Source organism: Chiloscyllium punctatum, chromosome 23 (assembly GCF_047496795.1).
Source record: "Chiloscyllium punctatum isolate Juve2018m chromosome 23, sChiPun1.3, whole genome shotgun sequence".
NCBI classification, from domain to species: Eukaryota; Metazoa; Chordata; class Chondrichthyes; order Orectolobiformes; family Hemiscylliidae; genus Chiloscyllium; species Chiloscyllium punctatum.
Window position 1 is genome coordinate 81,036,359 of NC_092761.1, and position 12,649 is coordinate 81,049,007.

Here is a 12,649-nt window from a genome sequence, read left to right on the forward strand (position 1 = left end):
CTCATCCTCAGGAAACGTGTTGCTTAGTTTTCACACAATGTATAATCATTTAAATATCTTCTGCAATAATGCAAACCCATTAAGCTATAACAACTGCTGCCTTGCAACTGCATAGTAATTATTGCAGTAACTATATCATTGAGAACATCCAGGTCGAATGAATCCAAGAATATTATCACCACTGTACCATCATGCCTAGCCTCTAAGAGTTGTTTTTAATTTCTTGACTTTATCTTAAACTACTACTGAGTTATTTTGCTGCAATGCAGGATGTACAAGTCCCATATCTCTGTATCATAGTATCATATTTGTTACATGATATTCAATTTCTCATTTCTTTTTTTAAACTTTTACCCAACTAATTTTAAAACAGTTTCATATCTTGCGAGTGAGTTTAAAATCACATTGGACAGTCTAGGACTTTTCCAGTGTATAGCTGCACAAATTTACAATTACATTATTTTTATATGGAATCCAATTAAAATCTCCTACGGTATCCGTGCAGCTATAGTCTCGTGCATGATCTGTGTGCACTAACTGTAGTAGGCCACAGCATTCCACCATTGTCAAGATGTTTTGTTAAAATGTTAATACTGAACAGTTGTGATAATGAACTATAAAGCATTGCATGACAAATAGGAAGTTTTATCCAGTTCACTAATAATATCTTACTATTACACCACCTTTGAATGACAACAGGCAGCTACTTGAAATCTTAGCTATTCTTGATTATTTCCTCAGGCTGCAGAGATTACACCTTGCGGTTTGGTATGATATACAAAAATTCCCAAAAATCTGCTTAGGTATTTGCATCTTCAGTTGACTATAAAAAAACAGACTCACTGAGACATGACCTAAATTATAACTGGATGAATAAATTTTACCTACTATTCCAGGTGGAGTCTGTAAGATAGCTACAGGAAGACACGATTATACTTTGTAGTCTTATCTGTTGATTGGCTATAACATGGGGCCGTGCACAATGTGGCAAACTGCCACCTTCCCTGGGATATGCTATATAGGGAGGCAGCTTATACCAAAAAATATGTAGCATGCCCAGTGCTCAGATTGAAGATGCTGTCATGAGATGTGAAAGACCTCAACATCAATCACAGCATGTGGGCAATTCCAGCTGGAGATCAATGTAAATCGTAATGTTCGCAAATGTTACCAAAGGATAGGGTTCCACTGCGAAGATGACATGGTGTTGGAGCTCCAAACCAGATGGTAACATTGCAAACAAGTAACAGCAAAAATCATCCTGCACCAAAAAACAAACATTCAGAGGTGACAGGAGCAAATGACATTCGATGCTGGAATCTGTACTGAAAACAAAAATTGCTGGAAATCACAGTGGGTCACACAGCATCTGTGGACAGACAGCAAGCTAGCGCTTCAAGTCCAAAACTATCTGAGGTAGGATAATGTTTTGCAGTTACTGAAAACCAGCATCTTCCCTAATTTCTATGCATTAGTAATACTGCAATTTAACTTCAAATTGGTCCATCACAATGAGAAATTATTGCAATACCCTGCGCCGAAGGTTTTGAAACTTCACAAAGCTGCAGTAATTACAGTGAACCCAAAGTTAATCTCACAATCAGACCAATTAATTGAACACATGACATATATAGTTGTCCAGTTAGTTTCACAACAAATCCTGTCTTTCTGAAAATGACTAAGATCAAATGATGCATAAGCAATTCAAGTTCAACGCATCTGAGATTTGTCCATGCGAATCTGATATCCTAAATAAATCTACTCCCATTTGCCACCATTTGGCCCATATCTCTAAATCCTTCTCATTCATATACCCATCCAAATGCCTGTTAAATGTTGTAATTGTACTAGTCTCCACCACTCCCTCTGGCAGTTCATTCTATATACGCACCACCCTGTGCATGAAAAAGTTGCCCCTCAGGTCCCTTTTACATCTTGCTCTTCTTTCCTTAAACCTATCCCCTCTGGTTTTGGATTTCCCCAGCCCAGGGAAAAGACATATCTATTCACCCTATCCACGCCCCTCATGATTTTATAAAGCTCTACAAGGTCACCCCTCAGCCTCCGATGCTCCAGGGAAAATAGCCCCAATCTATTCAGCCTTTCCTTATAGCTCAAACCCTCCAACCCTGGCAACCTATTTGCAAATCTTTTCTGAACCCTCTCAAGTTTCACAACATCCTTCCTATAGCAGAGAGATCAGAATTGCACAGAGTACTCTAATAGTGGCCTCACCAATGTCCTGTACAGCCGCAACATGATCGCCCAACTCCTTTACTCAATGCACTGATCAACAATGGCAAGCATACCAAATGCCCTTTTCACTATCCCATCTACCTGAGACTCCACTTTCAAGGAACAATGAACCTGCACTCCAACTATTACCTTTTTAAATGAAGTAAGAGCAGAAAAAATGGAGAAGGGTAATTAACAAGTGAAATCAAGCTTTGAGTTTCCTTAAGTTTTATTTTAAGAAAATGATTGAAATGTCATCTGCTGACTTTAGAATGACATAGTTCTATATAAAAAAGCACATATGCCACTGAAAACCACTGGAACAATAAGCCTCCAATGCTTCAGTGTGGAGGTAATGTGTAATGACAGGCTATTTGACTATGGCCTGCACCATTAAACAAAATAAAAATGAGAGGTCTCTCAAGCGCAATAATTAGAAGCAGGATCCTTCTAAACCCAAGATCAATTTTAGTACAGTACTGCCATCCCAACTAAGATCAGGGAGTTCCACATGCAGATCAAGTGGGTTGGTGCACTGCACGAATACACATCTATTACCAAGTCTCTTTTTGGATCAGAGGGATCAAGGTTGCACAACCACGTATAAAGTCAGACCTTTCACCAAATTACACCATATCAAATGTAGATGAATGCATCCTTTTGAGAATTCAGTTAGGGAAATATTTCTAGAACACACATTCTATCATGGGAATGCATTTCAAACAACTGTTAACAGATTACAAAAGCATTTTGAAAAAGCTACATACCAACTGTCCTGCAAGCAGAGGCATGTACTCTATTATTGCCAGGCGTACCCTCCACTTGGCATCTTCTGCTAACTCCACAATGGCTGGCAGAAGGGATTGAGATAGCTGGCGAATTCCTATTACTTCATTCACACAGTCCAGATTGGAGATGATATTCAAACGAACTTCAGGACACTAGAGAAGTTAGACAGATATATTTTAGTATAAATGATAATCTGAGCAAGTTTAACAGTTCTCATCTCAAAGCTGCTTATTATAGAGAATGAAGAGAGAAGACAATTTGAAATGGATGAATTGTTAAACTTTTCCTATTGTTTCTCCTCCAAGAGTTATCTAAATATTCAAATACAATGATTCCTAGAGGAAAAACATATACCTACAGCCCAAGTAGACAGCTGCTCTCAAAACAAATTCTTGAAATTAATACTTTGTTTAAAGTTAAATGTTCTGACTTACACTCAATGATGCAGCACTTTACTGATAAAACTCAAAACAGAATGGTTTGCAGTCTGTTACAAAAATCAAAAGTAAATCTCTACTGCACTGAATGGGTCATAAAAACTTGTATTAGATTTGCAAAGCCTTTCCCCATTTAGGAAATATAGTCTATGCCTCTATTCTTCCTACCAAAGTGCAAAACCCCGTTTTCCCACGTTGTATTGCGCATTCCTCTTTTCTGCCCCCTCCCTAGTCTGTCCAAATCCTTCTGCAGCCTAATTGCTTCCTCAACACTATCTCTCGGGTTATCTTTGTGTCATCTGCAAACTTAGCAAAAATGCCCTCAGTTCCTTTGTCCAAACTATTCATGTATAACTTGAATAGTTGTGGTCCCAAAAATGACCTTATATAAAACTGCCCAACTGCCATCATGAAAAAATCTCCTTTATCCCCACACTGTCTTCAGGCAGTCAGCCAATCCTCTATCCATGCCAGTATCTTGCCCCTCGCATCATGGGCCTGATTTTATTTACCTTTTTTTTTTCTTTTTTCTTCTATTGCAGTGCCCTTCACACCAAAAATGTATTTATTTATTTATTTCCTTTTTCTTTCCTTTCATCCCTCTGAATTATATTTTTTTTGTTTCGTCACAGTCTTACACTGATCCAGTTTCTCCAGAAGCGGGGGGAAAGCACCCGAGTGGCCAGTGACAAGCAGATCTCCTGTTTATTTTTTTAAGAAGGGGGGAAAACACCTGAGTGGCCAGTGATTTAGCATAGTCCTGTGCAGCAATTTGTTAAAAGCCTTTCTGGAAATCCAGATAGATGACATCCACTGGCTCTCCTGTCTAACTAGCTCATTATTTACTCAAAGAATTCTAATAGATTTATCAATCATGACTGCTCCTTGCTGAAGCCATGCTGACTCAGCCCTATCTTACTATGCAATTCCAAATGGTCCACAATCTCATGCTGAGTAATGGACTCTAAAATCTTACCAACAATAAAGATCAGGCTACCAGCCTATAATTTCCTGTCTTCTGCCTCCCTTCCTTCTTAAACAGGGATGCTAAATGATCCATTTTCCAGTCTTCTGCAATCTTTTGACTCCAGTGATTCCTGAAAGATCACCACCAATGCCTGCACAGTCGCCTCAGCTACCTCCTTCAGAAATTTAGGGCTTGGTCCACCTGGTCCAGGCGATTTATTCACCTTCAGACCTTCCCCAGCACCTTCTCCTTCATGATGGCCACTACATCCTTGCTCCCAATTCTTGATGTTTCTTTTCTTTTGTGCTATTCCTGTCTTGCCTCATCAGTCACAAAAGCTTTGACTTCCCCTCAGGATGTTTAGTTTTCCTTGGGATTTCTGCTGAGCTTACACCCAGAAACCGCCTTTGCTGCTCCATCATCTTCACTGTTAAACTTCCAATCAACTTTAGCCATCCCCTCATGCCTTTGTCGTTATCTTTACTCAGCTGTAACACCATTACAGTTGATTCCAGCTTCTCCCTCTCAAACTGCAGACTGATTTCTATTATATTGTGGTGACTGTCATCTAGGAGTTCCTTCACCTGCAGCTCTGTATTCAAATCTGCCTCATTACCCATCACCAAATCCAGATCTGTCTTTTCCTAAGGAGGCTCTACCATAAGCTGTGCCAGCGAAAAAAAACCTGATAGATATGAAATAATAATGCATTTTACAATTTATCATTAAGTGTCAAAATCAAATCTTTTACCAATTAGCACAAAAGACAGACAGTAGTTATGGTGGGGTGCTTTTCCTGACTGAAGGTCTGTGACCAGTGGTGTTTCACAAGAATTAATGCTGGGACCTTTTCTTTGTAATATTTGGATGTGACCTGATCAGTATGTTTGCAGCAAGACAAATATTGGAGGATTGTGGATAGTGAGGAACGTTAACAAAGGATACAACAGGATATAGACCAGTTGTAAAGTTGGGTGGAGGAATGGCAGATGGAGTTTAATCCTGATAAATGTGAGGTGATGCAACTTGGTAGTCAAATCCAAGAGGAAAGTATACAAGAAATGGCAGGATTCTTAACCATGTTGATTTAGAGGGATCTTGGGGTGCAAATCAATAGTTCCCTGAAAGTGGCAACGCAAGTGGATATATTGGTAAAGGCAGCATACAGCATGCTTGCCTTGACCAGTGACAGCATTGAGTATAAAGTTAACAAGTCATATCGCAGTTGTAGAAGACTTTAGTTAGCCAGCATTTAGAGTACTGTGCACTGTTCTGGTTGACAGACTATACAAAGGATGTGGGAGGATTTGGAGAGGGTGAAAAACATGGATTATCAGGATGTTGCCTGAATTGGAATGTAGCAGCTAATAAGGAGAGGTTGGACAAATGTGGATTCTTTTGTTGAAAGGTTCAAAGGCAGAGGGGTGACCTGATCAAAGTATATAAAATTACGAGAAGAGAGGATAGGGTTGATAGTCTGAGTCTTTTCCCCAGGGTGGAAATGTCATTACTAGGGGACACAGGCTTACAGCAAAGGTTTAAAAGGAAATATGCAAGCACAGTCTTGTCCATAACACACCTGGGGAGGTGGTGGAAGCAGATACAAAAACAATGTTTAAGAAGCATTTAGACAAAACAAAATGAAGCCAGGAGTAGAGGGATATGGACCACGTGCAGGCAGACAGGATTAGTTTAGAATGCATCATAGTCATCACAGGCATGGTGGGCTGAAAGAGCCGGTTTCTGTGCTGGTCTGTTCTGTTTTATCTTGCAGCTCAAATTAAGCCATTTTGAGTTATTCTTTGCAACTAATTTAAATAAATGTGTATAGACAACCATCTAAAGGTTCAAATGTGGACTTTCAGTATATTGTTCCTGAAAGATCAAAGCTTATTCATTATAATGTTGAATTAACAAGAACACTGAATATGTGATGTGCAAAGATCCATTAAATACTTTGCAACATGGAGAGAAAGCAATTTGAAAGATTCTTCATAAAACTAAATTAATTTGCAACCACATGGGGCAGCTTGATTTAAAAAGTCAGTGCAAGTCAAGATTTAAGAAGATACATTGCATTTTAGAATAGTTTTTTTTAAATATAAAAAAGACCTCACACATCATTTAGCAATACACAAGTTTCCATAATCTTGCAAAGCTCTGTAAAACAGCTTGCATGCACGCGAGGGAGGGAGGGAGGAAGGGAAGGAGATAACTGGCTCAACACAGTTTAAAGAGCATCACTGCCATGTGTGGGGCAAAACAAGGGGGCATGCATCCAACAATAATTGACCAGAAGCTTGTAAGCAACAGTACAACGAGAAAGAATCCATTAATAACTGTAGCTGCCCTTCAAATTCATTCAGCATAAATTAGAAAATTCTGAAATGTTACACAGGGCAGTTACAATCAATTAGTATTATTGTTTAACAAATGCCAAATCTGTGTGTATTCCTCAACAAGATGGCATTTAGGTGGATCCAGATTGCTATCCACTTCTATCCACAAATCCAACACAGTAATTGTAAGCTGGGCAACACTAACCAACACAGTACATTAGAGGCTATTTTTACATTACATTGTGACAGTTTATATTATCAATCATCTTCAAATAAGTAGGTAATCCTCATCGCCTTCAGTTAGGCAAAAAATACAAGGTTTTATTATCTAGATGTACGACTACAAGTCATTCAAGTGGTTTACTTCTCTATAAATTTCTTCTGCAGTAAAAGACTGCCACCTTTCATTTTCACTTTAAGAATGCTTTTGAATACACAAAATTAAGTTCACCAATCATGTGCATAAAGTAGTCAACTGTGAAAGCTTAGTGTACTGATGCAATGACTTTAGTTTATCTGTAATCAAATCAGTTTTAATCCAAAATTGGTCAAGTGGCTTTGTTGCACACAATGTGATAATTACCTCATCTTTGAGTTGAGCTAAAAACAGTGGAAGCAAGTGTTCAACTGTGCTGTCCTTGCCCAAGATGGTGGAGAGGCCCATAATTACTGAGGCCAAAGCTGACTTCACATGTTGATTAGTATCAGACACAAGCTCCTGAAAAAGAAATCATATAATCAAAAAACAAAATCCTAGTCAGATGGGTCACTGGCTGCACGTGACCAGCAATTTGTCCTGTTGGTCAAAAGCAAATTTTGTGTTTATCGTCAGAGTGGGTGGTGAGTAAATTATTTTTGCACATATACATGAATGCCAAAATATTAAATTCCAAAAATTAAAACAAATGTAACTGAATTAGTCAGTAAAGTACCCAGCTCCATTCAAAAGAATGGCAATTTTCCATTTGTAATTAAACTTTGAAACCAAAACCTGATTGAAACGCAACAGATTAACTTTCAAAATTAGATGGTTGTGCTAAGTCAATTTAATTTTACTAGGTGAAACAATGATGCAGAAATCATTCGCTTTTATGGTTAAAAAAGTTGCAATATGTAAAACACTGCACTTCAGAAGTTGCAGCCTCTGGTGTCTCAGCCCGAAATCATGAGGATCTGAGGAATTATTCTGTTATCCTTGATTAGTTAGGAGATCCACAAACCAAACTGAAAATGAAATCTCTCGTGTAATAGCCTACAGCATTCAAGTGTAGTAATGAAGCATGATATAGGAGTGCAAGTCCTTAATATAACTGAGAATTCTATCAAAGTGCAAATCAAAATCTGGTCTGAAGGTTCCCTGAATCTCCAATTTTAGAAATATTGAAATAGGCATCATTAACTGGTACAATATATTTCAATGCACATTATGTGTATTCTGATAGATCTCCCTATCAATGAAAAATAGCAGATCATACTATCATGTGGGAACTGTAGTGAGGACAAGTATTACACAAACACACAATTAGAGGTGGGTGGATTACTTACTGATAAGAAAATACACTGGTTTAAAATGCAGAAAGAAATGAAGATTAGCAATTATATTCTCATTTGTTAACATTTTAATTTAATTGCTTTCTCTGATTAACATCTGAAATTATGCCAAGATTTTCTATTGTTGACAAGCAACAGAACTGAACGTTTCTAGCTTCAGGTGCTCTGAATAATCTAATAGTTTAAAGGTGGCATATGGAAGAACAATGATAGTGGCCTTTCAAGACTGCACTGAAGGATTGATGCCATGCCAATTTACTGGAACATGGGCCAATACCAATAACTTCAAAGTGAGTTTTTTGAGGAAAGAAATTTAAACAGATGAGAAGAAATTTAAGTGCAAAAGCAACTTCATTTATCTGTGAATGCATGTTAAAAACCTTGTGCTAGGTGTGCAGTTTTTGTCCACAAAAGTCAGTCATGTGGTCATGACTTCTCTTCCTCATTTGTGTCAACAATCCTATCAAATGACTAGGCCAAAATCGCGCATTTGATTTTTCAGAAGCCTGCCTGCAATTCTGAATGGGACAGTGGGCACAAAGCCAATCAACTAAAAGTCACCTTCGGGGAGGTTGTCACACTAGTCTCATTCCTAGCAATTTCAGGTTCAGAAATTGATTTGAAAACTGGGATGGTACACTGGCATCCTGCAATGCATGAGAAAGTCCTGCCCCAAGTCTGCTACTTTATCTCAATGTCCTAGGACTGGAAATTCTATAATCCTTTACGCTGAAACTCAAACTTGTACCCAAACTTAACCATCCACCCTGGTCTCTTTCTTCCCCAGCCCATCCCCAAACCAAAGAAAAAGCCAGATTCTCACTTCATACTTGATCCAGAGAAAGTAAAGAAAAGAAAGTACAGAAGCAGGTATCTGGTAATGAATGACTATGTAAAGGCACTACTTTACATTTAACAGCTGCTTTCCATCGCATTCAACACCAAGAGAAAGAAATTTTGTTTTTTCTGGAGTTGACTCTAGTCAGCTTCAACATAAATTCTTCACTACATAATCAGCCAGGAACTTGAGAAAATATTACCTTTACATATGGCAAGATGTGGTTCATTATGACAGTCTCTCTGCAATCTGCTGGCAGGTTTTCACAAAAATCTGCAATGCAAGATAAAATATCATTAAAGCACAATTCTCACATTGAAAAAAGGCAGAGCTTAAAAATTACCTTTTTAAAAGGATCAAGAACAACGTTCAGCAGACAACTTAAGATGTGCAATTATCTAGATCAAACTTTCAAACTGTTGGAAACATCTTGCGTGGAAGATAGCAAAAAGGAAATTTGCAAATTCTTAGCTAAGATATTAAACGGAAATTTTAATAGTTTGACAAAGCTAGCATTTGTAATTTAAACATTGAACAGTTAAAGGCGGGAGCAAATTGCCAAACTCCCTCTGTTTACCCTTGGCAAAGCTGAAGCGGGTGCAAAGAATGCAAATTGATTCAAGTTGTGATTTGGCATCAATGGAGAGTACAGTACCAGCTGCATCACTCAGGACGACTGGCAAAATATATTGGCAGGAATATCAACATTATTCGAAACATTTGATTCATGGCGGTACGCCAGATGGCTGATTCAATTATGTTTATCAGAATCAGCTTCACTTCCACACTAATTCATAGCAAGGCGGTGGCCATCTCAGAAGTGTGATTGACAATTAGACAATTCAAAAGAGCAAATCTAATTTATGTACCTAAACTCAACCTACACAATTAAAGGCAGATTGCACATATAAAATAAAATTCAGTGGGAAAACAATCAAAGCTTCCATTTTCTTCATTGGAGTCTGTTCAATTCGTTTTTGAAAACTTTTAAAACCATGTTCCATAATGTAGTTGCATGAAAAGGACATTTAAAACTGTCTTCCTAAAATGGAACACAAACAAGTAACAAACAAAACAGAAGTGTAGCATAGAGCTCGGAATTTCTGATTAAAACAAACTATAATTATGCTGGAAATCTGAAAAAGAAACAGAAAATGGTGAAGCACAAAGCCAGTCAATCAGCAACTACTAGCTGACAAGCAAGTCCAGATATTAAATATCTTCAAATGAAAAGGTCACCAAATACGTCTCTCACCATACAGCAAAAGGCAAGATGGAAGTATTTTCAATCTAGAGTCAGCGGTTGAAGATACTGGAATGTGATAACTTTCTGTGTCCCTAGCCAAATGCCACATTGCAACTATAGCACTGACCCGACAACAAGAAAGATTTGTCCAGCTATATCATGCCCAAAAGAAGCAAAGACAAAACCAATTGGGCTAACTTCAATCCCACAAGTCTACCCTTACCTTGCGTTGCTTTACGAATGATATCAACAATGCTATGAAGAGACACCTTTTTGATGATAATCTGCTCACAGCCATGGTAGTCAGCTCCTAACCTCACTATAACATTGGTCTAAACAGGAGGTAAGAAGTACTGGTCTCAACGGCAAGGCAATGATCATTACTGAAATTTTCCCATTGATTGCTATCATACCTAGCATGAAGGAAGAGATGGTTGTGGTTCTTGGGAGGTTAATCATCCCAATGCAAAGATATCATGACAGGTGTTCCTCAGGGTGAAATTCTAGGCCCAACTAACTTCAGCTACTTCATCAATGGCCTTTCCTCCAACACATCAAAAAATGGGGAGGTTAATTGATATTTGCTATTTTCAGTACAATTTTCAACTCCACAAATAATGAAGCAGTCTGTGTCTATTAAACAACAGCTGACAATATTCCATTTTGCACTGATAAGTGGCAAGTAATAATCATACATGAGGGGTAACGATCATTTCTAAAAAGAGAATAACCGATATCCCTTTATGCTCAATAACATTACCACTGAATTTTATGATGGGGACTGCCAGTGACCAAAACTTAAAATTGACCAGCCAATTAAATACTTTGGCTCACAAGAGCAGGTCTGTGTCTGGGAATTCTATAAGTAACCATTCTCCCAATTCCCCAAGGCTTATCCATATCGAAGATACAAGTAGGAATACGATGCATTATGGGTTATGATGTATGTATAAGTGCAGCTCCAAGAACATTCCAAGAGTAGGAAACCATTCAAGGCAAAGCAGTCCACTTGATCAACATGCCACCCACTACCATAAACATTCACACCATCCATCACCAAAGCTAAATGCAGCAGTTATGTACAACCTACAAAACACACAACAGTAACGAATCAAGTGTCTTTTGCCATGTCTACATGGGTTTCCTCCAGCCATTCCGGTTTCCTCCCTCAGTCCGAAGATGTGCAGGTTAGGTGGGTTGGCCATACTAAATTGCCCATACTGTCCAGGGATGTACAGGTTAGGTTGATTAGCCCCAGGAAATGGAGGGATACGGCATAGTGAGTCTGAATGGGATGCTCTTCAGAGGGGTGGTGTGGACTTGATGGGCTGAACTGCCTGCTTCCACATTGGAGGGATTCTATGATAGCACCTTCTAAACCCCTAACCCGTACCACTTAGAATGAAAAAGGGAGGGGTGCAAGGTAATATTTCCACAAACAAGATCCTCTCAAGTTTCTCAACAACCTGAATTAGAACTATACTGCCATTCCTTCAGTCATGGGGTCAAAATCCTGGAACTTCCACCCTAACAACATTGTGGGTGTATCTACAATACATGGGACATGAAAAACAGTCAGTCATTCAAAAGTATGCCTCCAACACAATCTTCTGAAGGGCAAATAGGAAAGACCAATAAATACCAGCCTTAACAATGAGGCTTACATTTCATAGAAGAAATAATGTTGAGCTTTTCCAGACTTTTTTTTTATTCTACTTCAGAATTCCAAAATCCACACTTATGTTGTCATGTTAAATGTCTTGTAAAGACAAAACCAGTCAGATTCAAATCCCAATCCTCTCAAGACTTCTAAATTCATGTGAAATACACCCCTCAAACTAGACAAATGCAAATATTACAAGTCCTGAAACTTGGCAAACAGAACTTTGTAAATCTTCTAATGACAAAAGTGCAACTGTCTGAGGAGCTGTAACGGCAAGGAGCTTCTAACTTAACTATGAGAAATTCAATCAAGGAATTGTATAAATAGTGATTTCCCAGTGAGATTTGGTTAGTGTAAATATGAAAAGTTTTGTAAACAGCTAACTTTAGAATACATATATAGTGCCTTTAATGCATGAAGTATGCTCCAAAGTGTTTTGCTGCCACTTTTATTGAAGTGTGCCAATGATGTAATGAAGGGAAGCAGCCAATTTTACCACATCAAGGCAATGAATTAAAAGCCGAGACAATCTATTTTGATTCTTCTTCAAAGCAGAGTCACATCAAACTCAAAACATTCATTCT

The 12,649-nt window shown here is 38.3% G+C and overlaps 1 protein-coding gene across 1 annotated transcript in view; it reads right to left on the minus strand.

The window, feature by feature from the left end:
- Positions 1-12,649, minus strand: part of LOC140494167 (serine/threonine-protein phosphatase 2A 65 kDa regulatory subunit A beta isoform) — a 63,486-nt gene that overhangs the window by 15,493 nt on the left and 35,344 nt on the right. Inside the window, exons 8-10 of the mRNA XM_072593266.1 lie at positions 9,359-9,429; positions 7,351-7,485; positions 3,003-3,176 (exon numbers count right to left, since the gene is read on the minus strand). Coding sequence (XP_072449367.1) covers positions 3,003-3,176; positions 7,351-7,485; positions 9,359-9,429 — 380 coding nt within the window. The remainder of the gene's footprint in view (positions 1-3,002; positions 3,177-7,350; positions 7,486-9,358; positions 9,430-12,649) is intronic.